Source organism: Medicago truncatula, chromosome 1 (assembly GCF_003473485.1).
Source record: "Medicago truncatula cultivar Jemalong A17 chromosome 1, MtrunA17r5.0-ANR, whole genome shotgun sequence".
Taxonomy (NCBI): Eukaryota; Viridiplantae; Streptophyta; class Magnoliopsida; order Fabales; family Fabaceae; genus Medicago; species Medicago truncatula.
Window position 1 is genome coordinate 38,338,674 of NC_053042.1, and position 15,345 is coordinate 38,354,018.

At 31.2% G+C, this 15,345-nt stretch overlaps 1 protein-coding gene and 1 long non-coding RNA gene across 2 annotated transcripts; one reads left to right on the top strand and one right to left on the bottom strand.

Annotated features, from left to right (window-relative positions):
* The first annotated feature begins 602 nt into the window (after positions 1 to 602).
* Positions 603 to 1,515, top strand: LOC25484527 (uncharacterized). The gene is made up of 2 exons (XR_003008798.2): positions 603 to 915; positions 1,026 to 1,515. It is a non-coding gene; the product is annotated as an uncharacterized lncRNA (long non-coding RNA).
* An 11,245-nt stretch (positions 1,516 to 12,760) lies between these two features.
* On the bottom strand, positions 12,761 to 13,234 carry LOC25484529 (agamous-like MADS-box protein AGL80). The gene has a single exon (XM_013613374.3). The coding sequence runs from the start codon at positions 13,232 to 13,234 to the stop codon at positions 12,761 to 12,763; it is 474 nt and encodes a 157-aa protein (XP_013468828.1).
* Between the last annotated feature and the right edge of the window lie 2,111 nt (positions 13,235 to 15,345).

Below are 15,345 nucleotides of genomic sequence, written 5' to 3' on the forward strand. Positions count from 1 at the left end.
TAATCTTCTACAATCCCTTCATTTTAGGGATTCTAACTTGTCAAGGGTCCCTATCAAACCTTATGCTCTTAAAACTTTTTTTACCGGCACTTAATACATGTTTGTATTGACAATGAGTTTGACTCAATTACATTGTTGTGTCATTTTGTTTTTGTAAGTGTTATGCTTTGAAATTTTGAGAAAATCACGGTACTATCGTGGTTTCGTCAAATTCTAAGTGATTTCAAACATGACCTTGGCAATTAATTATTAAAATTTACAAACTTCATGACACAAACAAACCAAAAACAAGTCACAATCTTTACCCACACAAAATTGAATGCCAATGCAAGATTCCTATCTTTCTTTCCTAATAACATAGATGATATGGATGACACAAAAAGGGAAAAAATGTGGGCCAAAATTGCTTGAATTGGTCCCCTATTTTCTCTACCCAATCAAGCATGGTTTTGGACAAATTTGGCAACATGGCAATCTAGCTGTCATTTTGGTTGGCAGATATCATATAGCCACTTGCTACTTTTAGAATACAAGTGAATGCACAATCTAATATATATGATATCATATCAGACATATATGATTATACAATAGCCATAGTGATCAATTAGCTTCATGAAGTAGAAAAAAAAGAAGCATATATGACACCTAAGAGGAGCTTACATGAAGAGGCAGAGAGTGTAGTACAGCCAAGGATGACTTGCCGGCCGGCGTTAGTGAAGGCAAAGGCAAATGATCATTCATGTTCATGCATGCATATTCTCCGGCCGGCAAGTTTTTCCTTGGCTATATTGGACTTTCTTCTTCTCATGCAAGTACCACAGTTAGGCGAGGCCGGTTTAACCATTGAATCAGGAAGTATTTCCCTATCTACGTATGAGATAATTGCAACTTTGTTGATGATTATACTAAGCCATAGTAAGTTGTTTGGTTTGAAAAAATGTCTTGTTGTTTTCTTTTTCTATATTTACTTTTAATTATATAACAGTCATGTTTTTTTACTCAATTTCCTTTTCATGTTTTTAAAGGAGACAATGTGAAAGCAATTCAAAGTTCAAACCACATTTAGATGATTTGATGAGAGTCTGAAACTGAGAGACAGAGTGAAGAGAATGAATAACCAAACTTATTTCTTACAGAATATAAGTGATTTCTTATATACATATATCAGGGTGTTTTTATGGTTTTTACATGTTGGAAATGCGTATTTATCTGTGACCTGCCAATATAGCTAGCCAAGTCCAAATATTGTGCATGCATGCATGTACATTTAGGTCAAAATTATTATTTCTTTCTTGTCAAAGGTATCCTTCATGCAAAATCAGTCCATTACTGATATTTGTGCAGTCATGGCATAGATTTTATGGATGCTTCAATGAATAGTACTCCTGGTTCATCAATACTTGCATATTATAACACTTGTATTTGGCACTTAGAAAATGCTTCAAACATGAGCTAATTAGTATTTGTACTTCGTTATGTTCAGATATCTAAATTTAAGATTTCTGTCACAAGATCCACTACCCCATGTTTCACTTTTCACTATGGTTATGGATAGTATAAATATAAGGGCTAAATATTATACAATTTATAATTTTCAAGTTTATTCCTTACATAAATTTTATATAATTTTAGTTCTTAGTTAACTTTTATGGAAACAAAAAGCAAAGACATTGGACCTGTTGCAAAAAGAAAAAATATTTAACATTATAGGGACTAGAAATGAATTGAATAAAATTTAGAAATTTGTAACTTTATAGGGACTAAAAAATATTTATCCCAAAATATAACTATAAAGTATGGCTATACTTTTGGGGTCCATACATTGGACCTATTGCAAAAAGAAAAAAGATGCATCTGATATGGTGGCTGAATCAGCAAGGGAAAAAGTAAAGAAAAAGCTGAAATCGAAACCTAGATAAGTGTGTATAGAAGAAAAAATAGAAAACCGAAAATGAGAGAAAGTTTCTTTCTGCTATATGTAGCAGAGACAAAGGTGAGTGTATCAGCATTACTAAATGTGCATTATTCATGTAAACATAAGCTGTAATAATTGATTAATTGAATTGCAACTATATACCATAATATTAAATATATTGCAGATTGCAACTATACACCAAATCACTTCCTCCCAATTTCTGCTGTAATCAAAATGGATTAATCATCCAACAAAACCATCTTTCCAAAAACATTAATGGAATTGAAAACCATTCATAGAAAAGGCAAGGATATCCCAAAAACCATAACCAAGATACTTTCTTGATTTCTTCCACCACCTCTTCTACTCTTGAGTTTGTTGCTTTAAATATTTTTACATTCCGCCCCTTCCAAATTATGAGTCAAAGAGTCGTGTGCCAAATCAACATAACTCCCTTCTATCCAAAGAAGCAAAGATATCTAAGAAAGTAGTAATGTTATCCGTACGCATAATTATACCACCACCATCCATTTAAAAACCTCATGCCATATTTTACTTGCAAATTTGCATGTCATGAACAAGTGATCACAGAAACAACATCCCTAGCAACACCCAAATCCTTCCTTTTCAAATTATTACCTCTTGTTGGAAGACAATTCAATAATAATTGCAAAGAGAAAACCACCGCTTTGGAAGGTGCAAAATTTTCCCAAACTTTTTCGAACTTTCCACATATTATCGAATCTAAAGGAGGAAAGATAGAGTTACAAAGATGAAGATACATTACATTTACCTAAAATCTACCATACTATCAATTTCACAACTCCAAGCATCTTTGTTTCCATAATTTTTTCCCGATTTCTTCCTCCAATACAAAGAGTGGCCTCCTCCAAGAAATCGTCCAACTCCACCTATCTTCCACCCAAACCACCATTTTTGACACAATTGTTTTTCTTCTTATGAGATTCCCCATAAGCGAGTAAAACAAGACGATTCTTGTTTTAACCGCCTTACTAATTACAATTTCCTCCATTGGACCACCATTTACCTGCATCGACAACGACCCCAAAAACACACAAGCCTTCACCCAACCTTTCCACTTGTCCTCAAAACTAAACCGCAAGATCATATAATCTAAGAATTTCCAACTTACCGAGTCGTATACCTTTCAAAATCATCTTTAAAAATTAAACATGATTTCTTTGGTCTCTTTGCAATGTCCACAACTTCATTTACCACTATCACCCCATCCACCAAATACATCCCCTTAATGAACACGAAATGTTGTTTTTACACTAATGAATCCATTACCACCGCTAACCTCTTTGCCAGAACCTTTGCTACTAATTTGTAAAGACTTCCCATAATGAAATTAGTAGGAATTCACCCAAAGAATGAGAACTAAAAGTCTTTGGAACCTAAGTAACAAAATACGATAAGATGTTTAGACTTGTAATGGAATTCTTGAATCGTTACATTGATGTCTTCTTTTAGCACACCCCATAAACACCCCATAAAGCCTTGAAAATGCGGTATTATACCCCTCCGGCCCCAGGCTTTTATTACGTACCCTCCGACAGCGCCACCACCTCCAACAACATTACCTTGATTGTGAGCTAAATAGCTTGGTAATATTTAAAATGCGGTAATATCCAAATCATAAATTGAGACATTCTACATTAGTTAAAGAAAACCGTTCTTCTGTCAGTGTCACCTACACTATTTTAGACAACAAATATATGAATAAAATGTGGTATGGTTTTACCATAACAATGCATAACAACCGACTTTAAAAGAAAAACTGCACACTTGGAAACTATATTTCAATACATTCTAATAATCAATAACACGACCAACAAGAGAAAAAAATAGATAAAACTAGTATATATACAAAATACGGTTATGAAAATTGAAAGTGAAAAAGAAAAAGACCAAGTACAAAATCTATCAAGATTGTGAGCTAAACAATGCATATATAAAGGGAAATTTTTTTTAAGGATCTAGAGGGGTTAATATTGAAACAAGATATTGCATTTAAATGCGATCAGGGTGAATTTTTTTCTTACTAAGTAGTCTTTTGTCCCTAGAAGCAAACTTTTTACCCTTGATTATTATTAGCTTAATGAACTCAATTTTTCATCATCAGAAATAGGAAATAATTTGTTCGTTACTCAAGTAATTGAAAATTTATGTAGGAATCACACACACACAAGTGAAATCAAAACCAAATTTAGCTTAACCCTAAAACACTGTCTTAAAATTTTCTTAATACATTTTGTCACTGTATCCATCATTTCCCAAAGTAGAATATATACAAACTTGACATGGCCATTAAAAAAAAGAGCAATGCTATATCTCTAGAAAAATAACATCAAGAATTCTTCAAGAATAAAGAGCAGCCAATCACAATGCACTATCTGCCCCAATTCAAGGAGGTGTGGCTGAAAAATAGGAAGTGAACAAATCAATCATGCAATTAAAACTTGTCAGCTTTGTCTTGAAAAATTCTTGATACTATTTTTCTAGAGAAATAGCCTTTTCCTAAAAAGAAATTAAACTTGACATGATAAAACAGAGAAAGCGAGGGGAGAAAAAGATGGAAACGAATAACCATCAAATCAATTCTTGCAAATAACCTCATGACATTATGGTCGTAATTTTAAAGAAAAAATAAATTCCAGTACTCCATGAGACAATGTGCTAAAATGTGACCCCAATGCTAAAAATCATTCAAGTTAGTTAAATTTTTTAAAAAAAATATTACATTATTTTTTTTGGAAAAATCCAAACTAGCCTACCGTATTTGACATCGGAGATAATCAAACATGAGACCTTAAAGGATCACACTCCAAAGTCAATAGCCAACACCACTACAACAATCAAAGTGGGTTAAAAAAAATTCTCATAACATTGTTCTCTCAAATCCTTTTCACTCTCTAACCACCAAAATATTGTCTAGAAAAGATGGCAAAACAACAACGGTTAAATGTTGAATGCTGACGAGGATTACAATTTACCTAATTACTATGCCACTGAAAGAGTGAGATCACCGGAGGTCACACCGATCTTGATTCCTCTACATCCTCCTCCCCACAAAACACCGAGCGAGCAAGGAGTCTGTCACTAGTTGGCTGAGGAAGTTCCTCCCTGACCCCACATTTCTGGTACACACATGCGCCTCGAAGACATGCACAAACTAATTCAACAACAAACTAAGGTGATCGGTGAGCAGAATCAGATTGACAATGGTTGAGAACCAATGATCAGTGCAAATCCTACTTATCATCGTCCACCATGCACAATTGTAATTCATAATATTTTTAAATTTAAAGGGTTATGATAATAGAAATTAGGATTTTTAATTCCGAATGTATTCAAAATAACACACTTTCTAGAATCTTGATGAAAAGCCAACAATCTTTATATAGATCTAGGGAAAATATTTATGTTGGAGACCATAAAAAGTTCTCTTGATCTAGGTTATTTATTGCCCTGAAATATACAACAAGTGATTCGGGAACTATTCATGATTTAAGAGATTGCTAAACCCACCTACAACAATAGAAACTCGAAGCATCACTAACGTCGTTGTCCTTCTCGGCACAAAGATTATCACATGAAACACAAAATCAAAGACATGAAACTCCAAACGATAGTAGATGCAAAACTCCTATGAAGCTTAATCGTTCCTTCAATACATGTCGTATCATAATCACTATGCAAGATCATTTCATAGAATAATGCATCAAATCGAGTACTATAACGTAATCCTACAACATTCAGAGATTACTTCAAAAGAAACATTACACAAAAGAAACAACAAAGGGCCCCAGATAGCCTAGAACCACTGGAAGAAGATGTAACTCCCAACTCAACCACACAGGACACTCTCTACAACGTCCATGTTAGAGGTAAATGGTAATCAAATGTTGCGCCGCCAATTCCTTCGGATTAACGTAATGGAGAATCTCATTGATACCCAGAAAAGTTATAGGGAAACCCATAACCACCATAAAGATAATGAGCCATTAGAGGAAACAAGACAAACAAGAGTCCCCTTCATTGGTAAATAATGTTGATCACAAATACTAATCATATTGCCCTTACTTTTGTCACCAAAAGACAATAAGAACTACATGCTTGACCAACAATGAACGCATACTCATAACTAAAAAAATGACAAAATAAAGATAGTGGGAAACAATTAATTTATAAATTACATAGATAATTTATAAAGATGAAACAAGAAATAGAAAACAAAGACGTGTTAATCACAAAAACATAAAGAAGGCAACAAGTGTACTTGCTGAAGATCAAATACACCACTAACCTTCAAGTCAAAAATTATACACCCAACAAGAAAGTATAAATTTTCATTTGGGTATCGACGAGTTTTATGGAGGCCTTTCTTGTTTACAAAATTTTTCTAATGCACTGGCTTACAAAATTTATACACCCAACAAGAAAGGTCTCCCGGTCATGGTTAATTATCCATCGGCTGCCATTTTGATCACCTCTTTTTTTAGGATGGTTGTGAAACACTTGACCCTCATCTATCTAAATCTAGAAAGATAATCATCGACAAATCCATTGAATTCTCTCTTTACATTGAAAAAAATAAGTGAGATTGAATCTCATGTCACATTGATAAAATTAACAGTGGAAATCTATTTCAAATCGGTTCCAATTATACACATGATTGAGTTTTAACATTGAAAACCAAGTGAAAGCATTCTTTGTCAATGAACTGGGGAAACATTCTATTTTCAATCCTTCATCATGAACAAGTTCTCCCAAATTTGTAGTATATATCTGGAAATATTTTCATTGGTTGAATATCCAGTATCGCCAATAAACCTTGTAAGTTTAGGAACCATAGTCCCTCTTGGGATCTCAATTTGTTAGATACGATCTAGAACAAATCTATTAAACACTTGTTCATCAATTTGAATCTCATTCAATATTGTTCTTGATCAATAAAAATATCCTATCTCAGTTTCCCTATTATGAGAAAATTTACATTTAGATCATTTCTATTCACAACATATACATTGCCATAGTGTAACCCTGTGGACTTACACCCGTCATATTCGACTTCAAATTAATGTTTTCATTATAATCTGGAACAACCATTATACCATTAATTAACAAGATGTGGAACTTGAACTAGGGCTATATATCTTGTTTGGACATTTTCACTTTTTGGGGGTCAATATTACTAGTTCTTAACATTTGTGTGGCTAATGCAACAAGATCACTATTTACATGATATGAATCGTTGAAGGTGAAGAAAGTCACAAAATCCCAAATTTTAAGATTTAAGTCGGGATTTTAACAACAATGCTTATTACAATTCGACCCTTGTTTATAAACACAATTAGATTATTGTCACTGACATGCATGTTTACCCCGTGTCTTAGGATAATAACTCTCGTAGAGACTTCATTTCTATGCAGGTTTGGCTTCATTCGACACACGTGTATGAATTTGTAGAATCTGTGTTGTTGACAAGTTGTTTGTTATGTATGTCTTGTTACTCTTTATTTATACACTTAAGTCCACAAGCCTTCACCTTACATGCATTTGATTTATCCTTCATATTTTTATTTATAAAAATATAAATAATTTTTTCTTGCCTACAAACATAAACTAATATAGGTATCCGTTTAAACAAAGCCATCTCATTTATCATGCAATTTAAACTTCAGTTTTGGATGAGTTCCCCATTTGGATGAAAAACTAGAAATTAGTGAGAATTGTACATGTCCAGTTCATCGAGGAGGGACGATTTTAGGTCATTTTTTAATTTAGAATCATTCGTCTGCATCTTTTTTCCCTTTCTTTTAATTTAAATAAGTGGTTTTCACACATATCAAGTTTTTTATTTTGTGTTTTTTGTGATTTCCTCGTCTGAGTATGGCGTTGTATTGTTCGTCGTCTTATGTGGCGTTTGATTTCGCGTATGTGGTGTTCGTTTGATCTCAGTTTATGTTTTTTGTGTTTTCTTGTGTTTTCTTGTATGAGTACGGCGTTGCCGTTGTATGCTATTAACTTAAGTGTTGTGAGTTTGTTCCCAGATTCACTCTTACGTTTTTAGTGATGTTGAAAATGTTATTATATCTGATGTATTCTCAATTTAAATGAATGAATATCGTTTTATTTATTTTTTGTCAAAAAAAAGAAGAAGAAGAAAGATTACATTCCAATAAACGAGTAGAGAAGCGAGGAAAATATCTTGTGAGACATTGAACAAAACTCTGAATCAAATTCTTCTAAGATTTCTGATTTGTTTGAGATGAAAGTGATAAGCTTAAACGAAATAGAAGATTAATTACATGCCTAATACCAAACCAGATTTAGGATTGATTCTTTATCAACAAGAAATATTGATGATGTCAGATAAAGCATTCGAGTGCGCAAAATTAATGTGAAAATTGTTGATATATTATTTATAAAAAAGAATATTATTGTCAAATATATTATTAAATATATTGTTGATAAACCATAATATTTAAAAAAAAATTTATATTACTTATAAAAAAGGAGCTTCAATGTGAAAAGTAAAATATAATAAAAGAATATTATGGTCAAATATATTATTAAATAATATAAGATAGAAAAAAATAGGCAAAATTACACTTTTAGTCCCTTAACTTAATTTCAGGTAACAGTTTGGTCCTTTATCTTTTTTTCATTTCAATTTGGTCCTTTTTGTCCATTTTCATATACAATTTCAAGCTTCAAATTAAATATTCTTATGCAAACATAAACAAGGATCATAGATTTGAAGACTGAAAGACCATAAGAAAATAAAATCATGAATTTTAAGCTTAAAAATTCATATGTAAATGGATCAAAATGACAAAATTGAAATGAAAAAAAGATAAAGGACTAAATTGTTACTTAAAATAAAGTTAAGGGACTAAAAGTGTAATTTTGCCAAAAAAAATAATAATTGGTCAAGATCAATATTCATTATTATGGTCAATGCTTTTAAAACTTTTTTTTTTTTTTTTTTAAGAATGCTTTTAAAAATTAATTTAATATGAATCAAATTACTTATTTATTATTCATATTATTGACTATCATTAATATTTATCATTCAAAAAAATAATAATATATATTTTTATCATATTATGTTGGAATTTTTATATAAAATTAAATTATATAATTTCATCTTCTATATTATTTAATTAATTTGTAAATTATCCAATAGATTTAATTAAATTTTGATTATATTTTATATATTAGTTTTTACATTGAAATGAAAATCTTTTCACAATTATAAAATTGCTAAAAAAATTAGTCAAATGATTTTAAATTTTAAATATTAATTTTATAAAAATAATATTTTCGTTAATATAAGTTATAAGTTAATTATTTATGTATTTCATTTTGATCGTCGAATTAGACAAATGTACAAAATCGTTTACCAAGTAATAAAGTGATAAGTAGAATATTATATCCACAATGACTGTCATTTCATCCAAAACATTCGTGTTACTTATTTGAGAACAAAACAATAAAATAAAGAGTGATGGTTAAGATATTTGCAATTTTTATATGTTTGGAACAAAGCAAGTTACCTGTTTTTGTTGTAAAAATGTTAGTAGCGGTCAGTATTCTTTGAATTCTCCTTATTTATTTGTTAGATTATTCTAAGTAGACTATCTAAGTGATGAGTTCGTCGGGACGTGATAACCTAATCGGTTTGTCAAGTTGCACATGTTGGTCGCACAGCGATCCTTACGTGTGGGGTCTTACTCTCTAGGTTGATTTCGGTCTATCCATCCGCATGTTGAGTTGCACCTGCTGGTCATGTGATCCTTATGTGTGGGGTCTTACTCTCTCACGGGTAATTGAAACATAAACTTAAGTTGGCGTTCCTAAATTTCCAAAGGTATGATGCCCAATGTTCCTAAAGGTTTTCCCATATATGAATCTTAGGAGTACATAGCACATCATCCCTCTCGGTAGTTCTACAAACAGGTAGCCCTATCAACGCCTACCTTACGAATGTGCGAGGAGAATGCAGTTATTGGGTTGATTTAAGTCATGAAGTCACTTGTTTCCTTAATTACTAACTAGTTACATCTCAGGTTCAACAAATTTTACTCAATAATAGTAATGTTACCTCCTAAGTACTTACTACTAGGGTCAACTCATTTTCGGTATCTTTCAATAGTTACTAACTAATTACTTCATAGATAGACATATATAAACATCACGATATAAATATCAATATTAGGCCCTTCCAGCACCTTAGTGCCTAAACTAGGGTTGCGCTACAGAGGAAACAAATCTTACGCACTACAATAAAACTACATAGCGAACATAAAATATCTGAGTAAACAACATTAAATTAAATAATTACCCAATAAAAAAATGGAGGTTCTTCTTAGAACCCTAGCCTAAAAATATTTAGTTACCCAAAACGTAACAAATCTAATTAATTACAAATAATGAAATAACACTTACCCTAAAATGACTTGGAGAGAGGAGAGAGAAACTCCTCCTAAAAGCTCCTAATGACCATCTTCCTCTTGAACTGCTCCAGTTCTGAACGAGAAATTATAAATTAGAAAGGCGGTATTTATAGGGAAAGTTTCCACTTGATTTTGGGCTAAAAATGCAGGCTTTCTTCCACAAAATAGTGGCTTGACCTGCAAATAACAGGTGCTGGGCACCTGAAACCATGCGCTAGGCGCATATGCCTGTCAAGTCAGGCGCCTGACGTCCCATCCCATGCGCCTGGACGCTTCTGTGCCAACTCTGGGTGCCTGGCGCCCCTTCATGTGCGTATGGGCACTTGTGAGTGCATTCAGGGTGCTTAAATGCCTATTTCTTCACCTTTTTAGGTGTAAAACTATCTTCCTTGCTACCATCTGAAGATATACAATCAGCAGGAAACCAAAGAAAGTAGAGATCAGCATTTTGAAAAATTATATCCGATCAAAGGTATCGAAAAATTATACGCTTGAAATGATGTGCTAAAGATACAGCAGAGTTTTGAGTATATTTAGGATTTCTATCTGATGTTTGAGAATGAATCTCAATTTTAGAAGGGATCCTGATATTTTTTAAGCAATATATTCTTTCTGCTTCTAATCTTTTTTAGATCTAATGTATGACTCTCTTTTGCAAAAAGACTTGTTGAGAGACGTGAGTTGAGAGTTTTTTTTATCTCTTTTGAATCATGGTTATCTTTATAGAGTTTTTTCTTGGTGATCAAGCAAGGAGATTGCCATTAGAAAACTATCAGTTATTATTGTCTTTTATGCTTTGCCTTGATGACCAATTTTCTCTAAATACTTGATGTTATGCCTTATGCTTTGCTTCTCAGCTTCTGATCCCTGAACTTTATCCACTAACATACCTTTGGGTATGTTTCTCTCATCATTCTTTTTGATGTTTTCTAAATTTTCCTTCTGAAGTCCATACTGATCTTGCTTCTAATGTTCAGTATCTCAATCTTATATATGTGCTTCTAACTTGAAATTATGATCTACCTAATCTTCACTCTTACGCGCACACTTGATTCCATTATGATCTTAAAAAAAATTATCTTGACTTCTTGAACACCGATTCTGATCTGCATTGAACTAGCCATTTTGAAGTGCCTATGATCTTCCTAAGATACAATCTGAAGTGTTTCTAATGCATGTTCTAAATTTCCTTTTTATTGAAGTATTTTGTTAATGAGATTTACTCGTGATCTCTCATATCCTTGGTTAATCTTGTTCTTCATTCTGATGTTCCCATGAGATGTTTATGATCTCATTCTGAAGAACTTCTGATAAATCTGAAGTCCTTCTTAACACATTTTGATGTCAATAATCATGCTTCTTTGGATATCTTTGCATTTTTTTTTTGTAATATCCTGTTTCAAAGAACACTCAAAGAAACTTGTTAGAAAATAACATATATTAGAATCATTTTCATGTCTATGTTCAATTAAGTTTGTTGTCATTAAAACATCAACTTAAGAAATTTTTTGTGACTTTTCTTATGTTATATGTTAGATCTGATTTCTAAAATGTACTAAGCAGCCCATATTGCAATTCCATTAAAAAAATTAGATAATTGTCACGAACATGTATGTTTGCCATGTCTTCTAGGATAATAACTCTCTTAATTAGACACTTAATTTCAATGCAACTTTGGCTTCATTTGGCATACAAGTATTTGAATTTGCGGAAGATATGTTGTTGACAAGCTATTAGTTACGTACAGAATGTTACTCTTTATTTATTCTGTAATTCCACAAGCCTTCTTCTGCACCATAATGTACTTATTCTCCTTCGTATTTTTATTTATTAATTTATAAAATATATAAATTAGTTCCGCAATATATCTCATTTATCATTCAATCTCGACTTCATTTCAAGATGAGTTCCGCGTTTAGGTGAAAAACTATAAATTAGTGTAAATTGTACATGGTCGGTTTAGAAACTAGAAATCATTTAAACATCTAAGATAACAAAGAAATGTTATAATTCAACAAACACGTACGTAGAGAAACAAGCACAATATCTTGTAAGACGATGAAAAAAAAAACTGCGAATTAAAGTCTTCTAAGCTTTCTACTTTGTTTTAGATAAAAATGACAACCTTAAACAAAATAGAAGATAAATTACATGCCTGATTCCATACTAGATTAAGGATTGACCCGTTATCATTAGGAAAAACTGATAATGTCAGATAAAGCATTTAAGTGTGCAAAATTTAACAAGCAAAAAACAGTTGATATATAATAACTTTTATTTTGACAAATTTATTCTTTTATTATAATTTTTTGATTGAAATAACATCAATCAAAATCACAACATAAAGTTTTAGAGAACATCAATCTGATAAACTAAGTGCGACAATCTTTTCATCCAATTCCTTCATATTTTTCTCAATTATCTTATCAAGTTCTTTCAAATCTGAAACGGTCAAATCATCCGGCATGTTTTGCATGTAATTTTTCATTCGAATCTTTTGCTCCTTCTCACGATTGTCTTGTGTCAGCTTTCTCAGTTGTTCCCTAGCTTTAGTAATCTGCTGCAAAAGAAAAGTTTCTTGGTTCACATTCTTTTTATCATCTTTCATATATGATTTCTGATACCTCTCAAGCACCTGTTTGACTCCATCTAGATTTGGCCACACCTCTGTTTTAGAATCAAAAGGATCGGAAATTATAGCACATGCTGGAATACCACAAAGAATAGTGAGTTCCCTCACCTTCTTGATGATACCCTTCTTTCTTTTTTTGTACGTCTCCTTTCTTCTTGAAGCATTGGAGATAAAAGCAAGCTTCACCTTCTTCCTAACCATGGCCTTGCAATGTAATTGCAAGGAAATAAACAAATAATAAGTTTTTTTTTTTTTTTTTTGTTGCTTTACTCTGCAAATGCCTTCTGGCTTTTATAAGAGAAATATTTAGTCACCACTAGGATCTTTAATAAAATAATTATAAATAATTTAATGAATTTTAATAAATACTCCATTCAAAACAAAAAAAGAAGTCAATATTGATTATTACGGTCAACATTTATTTTTTTAAAGAAACTACAGTCAATATTTAAATTCATATTATTTAATATCATTCATATTGAATTTATCGTATTATGGTTGATTTGTAGGAATAAAGCATTATATAATTTCAACTTTTATACTATTATTTAATTCATTTGTAAAGAAATCCAATAATTTTATTTTAATCTTAATTTAGTTTTTACATTGAAACTAAAATAATTAAAAAAAAATAGGAGTTAAATTGCCAAAATAAAATATAATAAAAAGTAGATTATGGTCAAAATTGTTATTAAATACTATAAGACACAAAATAATCATGATTATCTTTCAAAAAAATTAATCATCATTAATAAAGTCAAATTGATTCCTTCAAAAACAAACCAAAAAAGTCAATATTGATTATTATGGTCAAAATTTTTTTGTTGTTGAAGAAATTACGGTCAATATTTTTAAAATAACATTTTATAAAAGTTTAATTACTTATTTTAAAATTCGTATTATTTAATAACATTTATATTTAATTTATCATACTATGGTTGATTTGTAGGAAATAAAAATTATGTAATGTTCTTCAAAAAAATTTATGTAATATTAACTTCTGTATTATTAAATTAATTTGTAAAGATATTCAATAAATTTATTTCAATCTTAATCACATTCGAGAATTGAAAAACATTAAAAATAGACAAAACTCTCGACTGAAATTCAAACATTCTAACATAACATTGCAGTAGAATAACTAATTCCAGTATGTCCACCCTCATTGACATGTACATAAATTATTATTTAAAATATCTCCGTGAGCTTAGCTCAGTTGATGGGGATAATGCATAATATATGTAAGGTCTGGGGTTCGAATCCTAAACACCACAAAAAAAATTATTATTTAAAATGTTTTTTAGACTGCAATAAAATAAACCAATTCTATAATTTTTTTTTTAAATATTGGGCTGACTATTATTTTTAATGTTGAGTTAACTATAATTTGTCCGTGTAAGCTCAGCTCAGTTGGTAATGACAGTGCATAATATATGCAAGGTTCGGGATTCCGGACACCATAAAAAAAAAAAAAACTATAATTTACAATATTTTTTTGTGGGGTATAAGGTTGACTTGGTGGCTAGGGTGGGAGAGTTAAGAAGTGAAGTTCTAAAGAAGGTTTTGAAGTTCGATTCCTACCACCACCAAATACTAATAAATTAAAAGTTATTATACTGATGATTGTTTTATCTTAAAAATATAGCTATAATATTTTGGTGGCTTTAGTATAAAAAAAAAATAAAATTGGTGACTCATAGGGAGAGAGTTCTTCTTGCAAAAATAAAGGTGAAGGTTCAAATAAATCTTTACTCATGTACCACTAATTTTAGCCGTTAGATTTTTTTTTTTCTTTTTTAAACAAGAGTAATGCAAAGTGCATTACTCAATTCCATTCACAAAAGATTAAACTACCACACAAAAGAAAAGGAGAGACACCTTTAAAAAAAGGAGGGACAAACCCCCAACCCTCTCGAAAAAGGTTACAAATATGAACCTGAACATACCCAACATATTCTTGAGTAACTCACTTCTAACAATGTATGGCGAGTCCTGCCACCAAAAGGAATTATTGACAAATAGACCAAAATTGGATAGAGAGTCAGCACATGAGTTTCCTTTCCTAAAAAAGTGTGTAATAATAAAGTTCATCCCCTTTGTAAGCTCTAAACAATAAAACCATTTGTTTCTTATGCTCTAAGGAATCATAAAGAAGACTTAAAAACAAGCATAACTAACATAAAATCTATTTCAAACCAAATATTTGACCAATTGTTTTGAGATTCTATTTCAATGGCTAACATAGCATGAGACTTCTTCCATGAATGCAAAATCTAGCTATGCAAAAAAAGCCATACATGCGGTTATCCGCC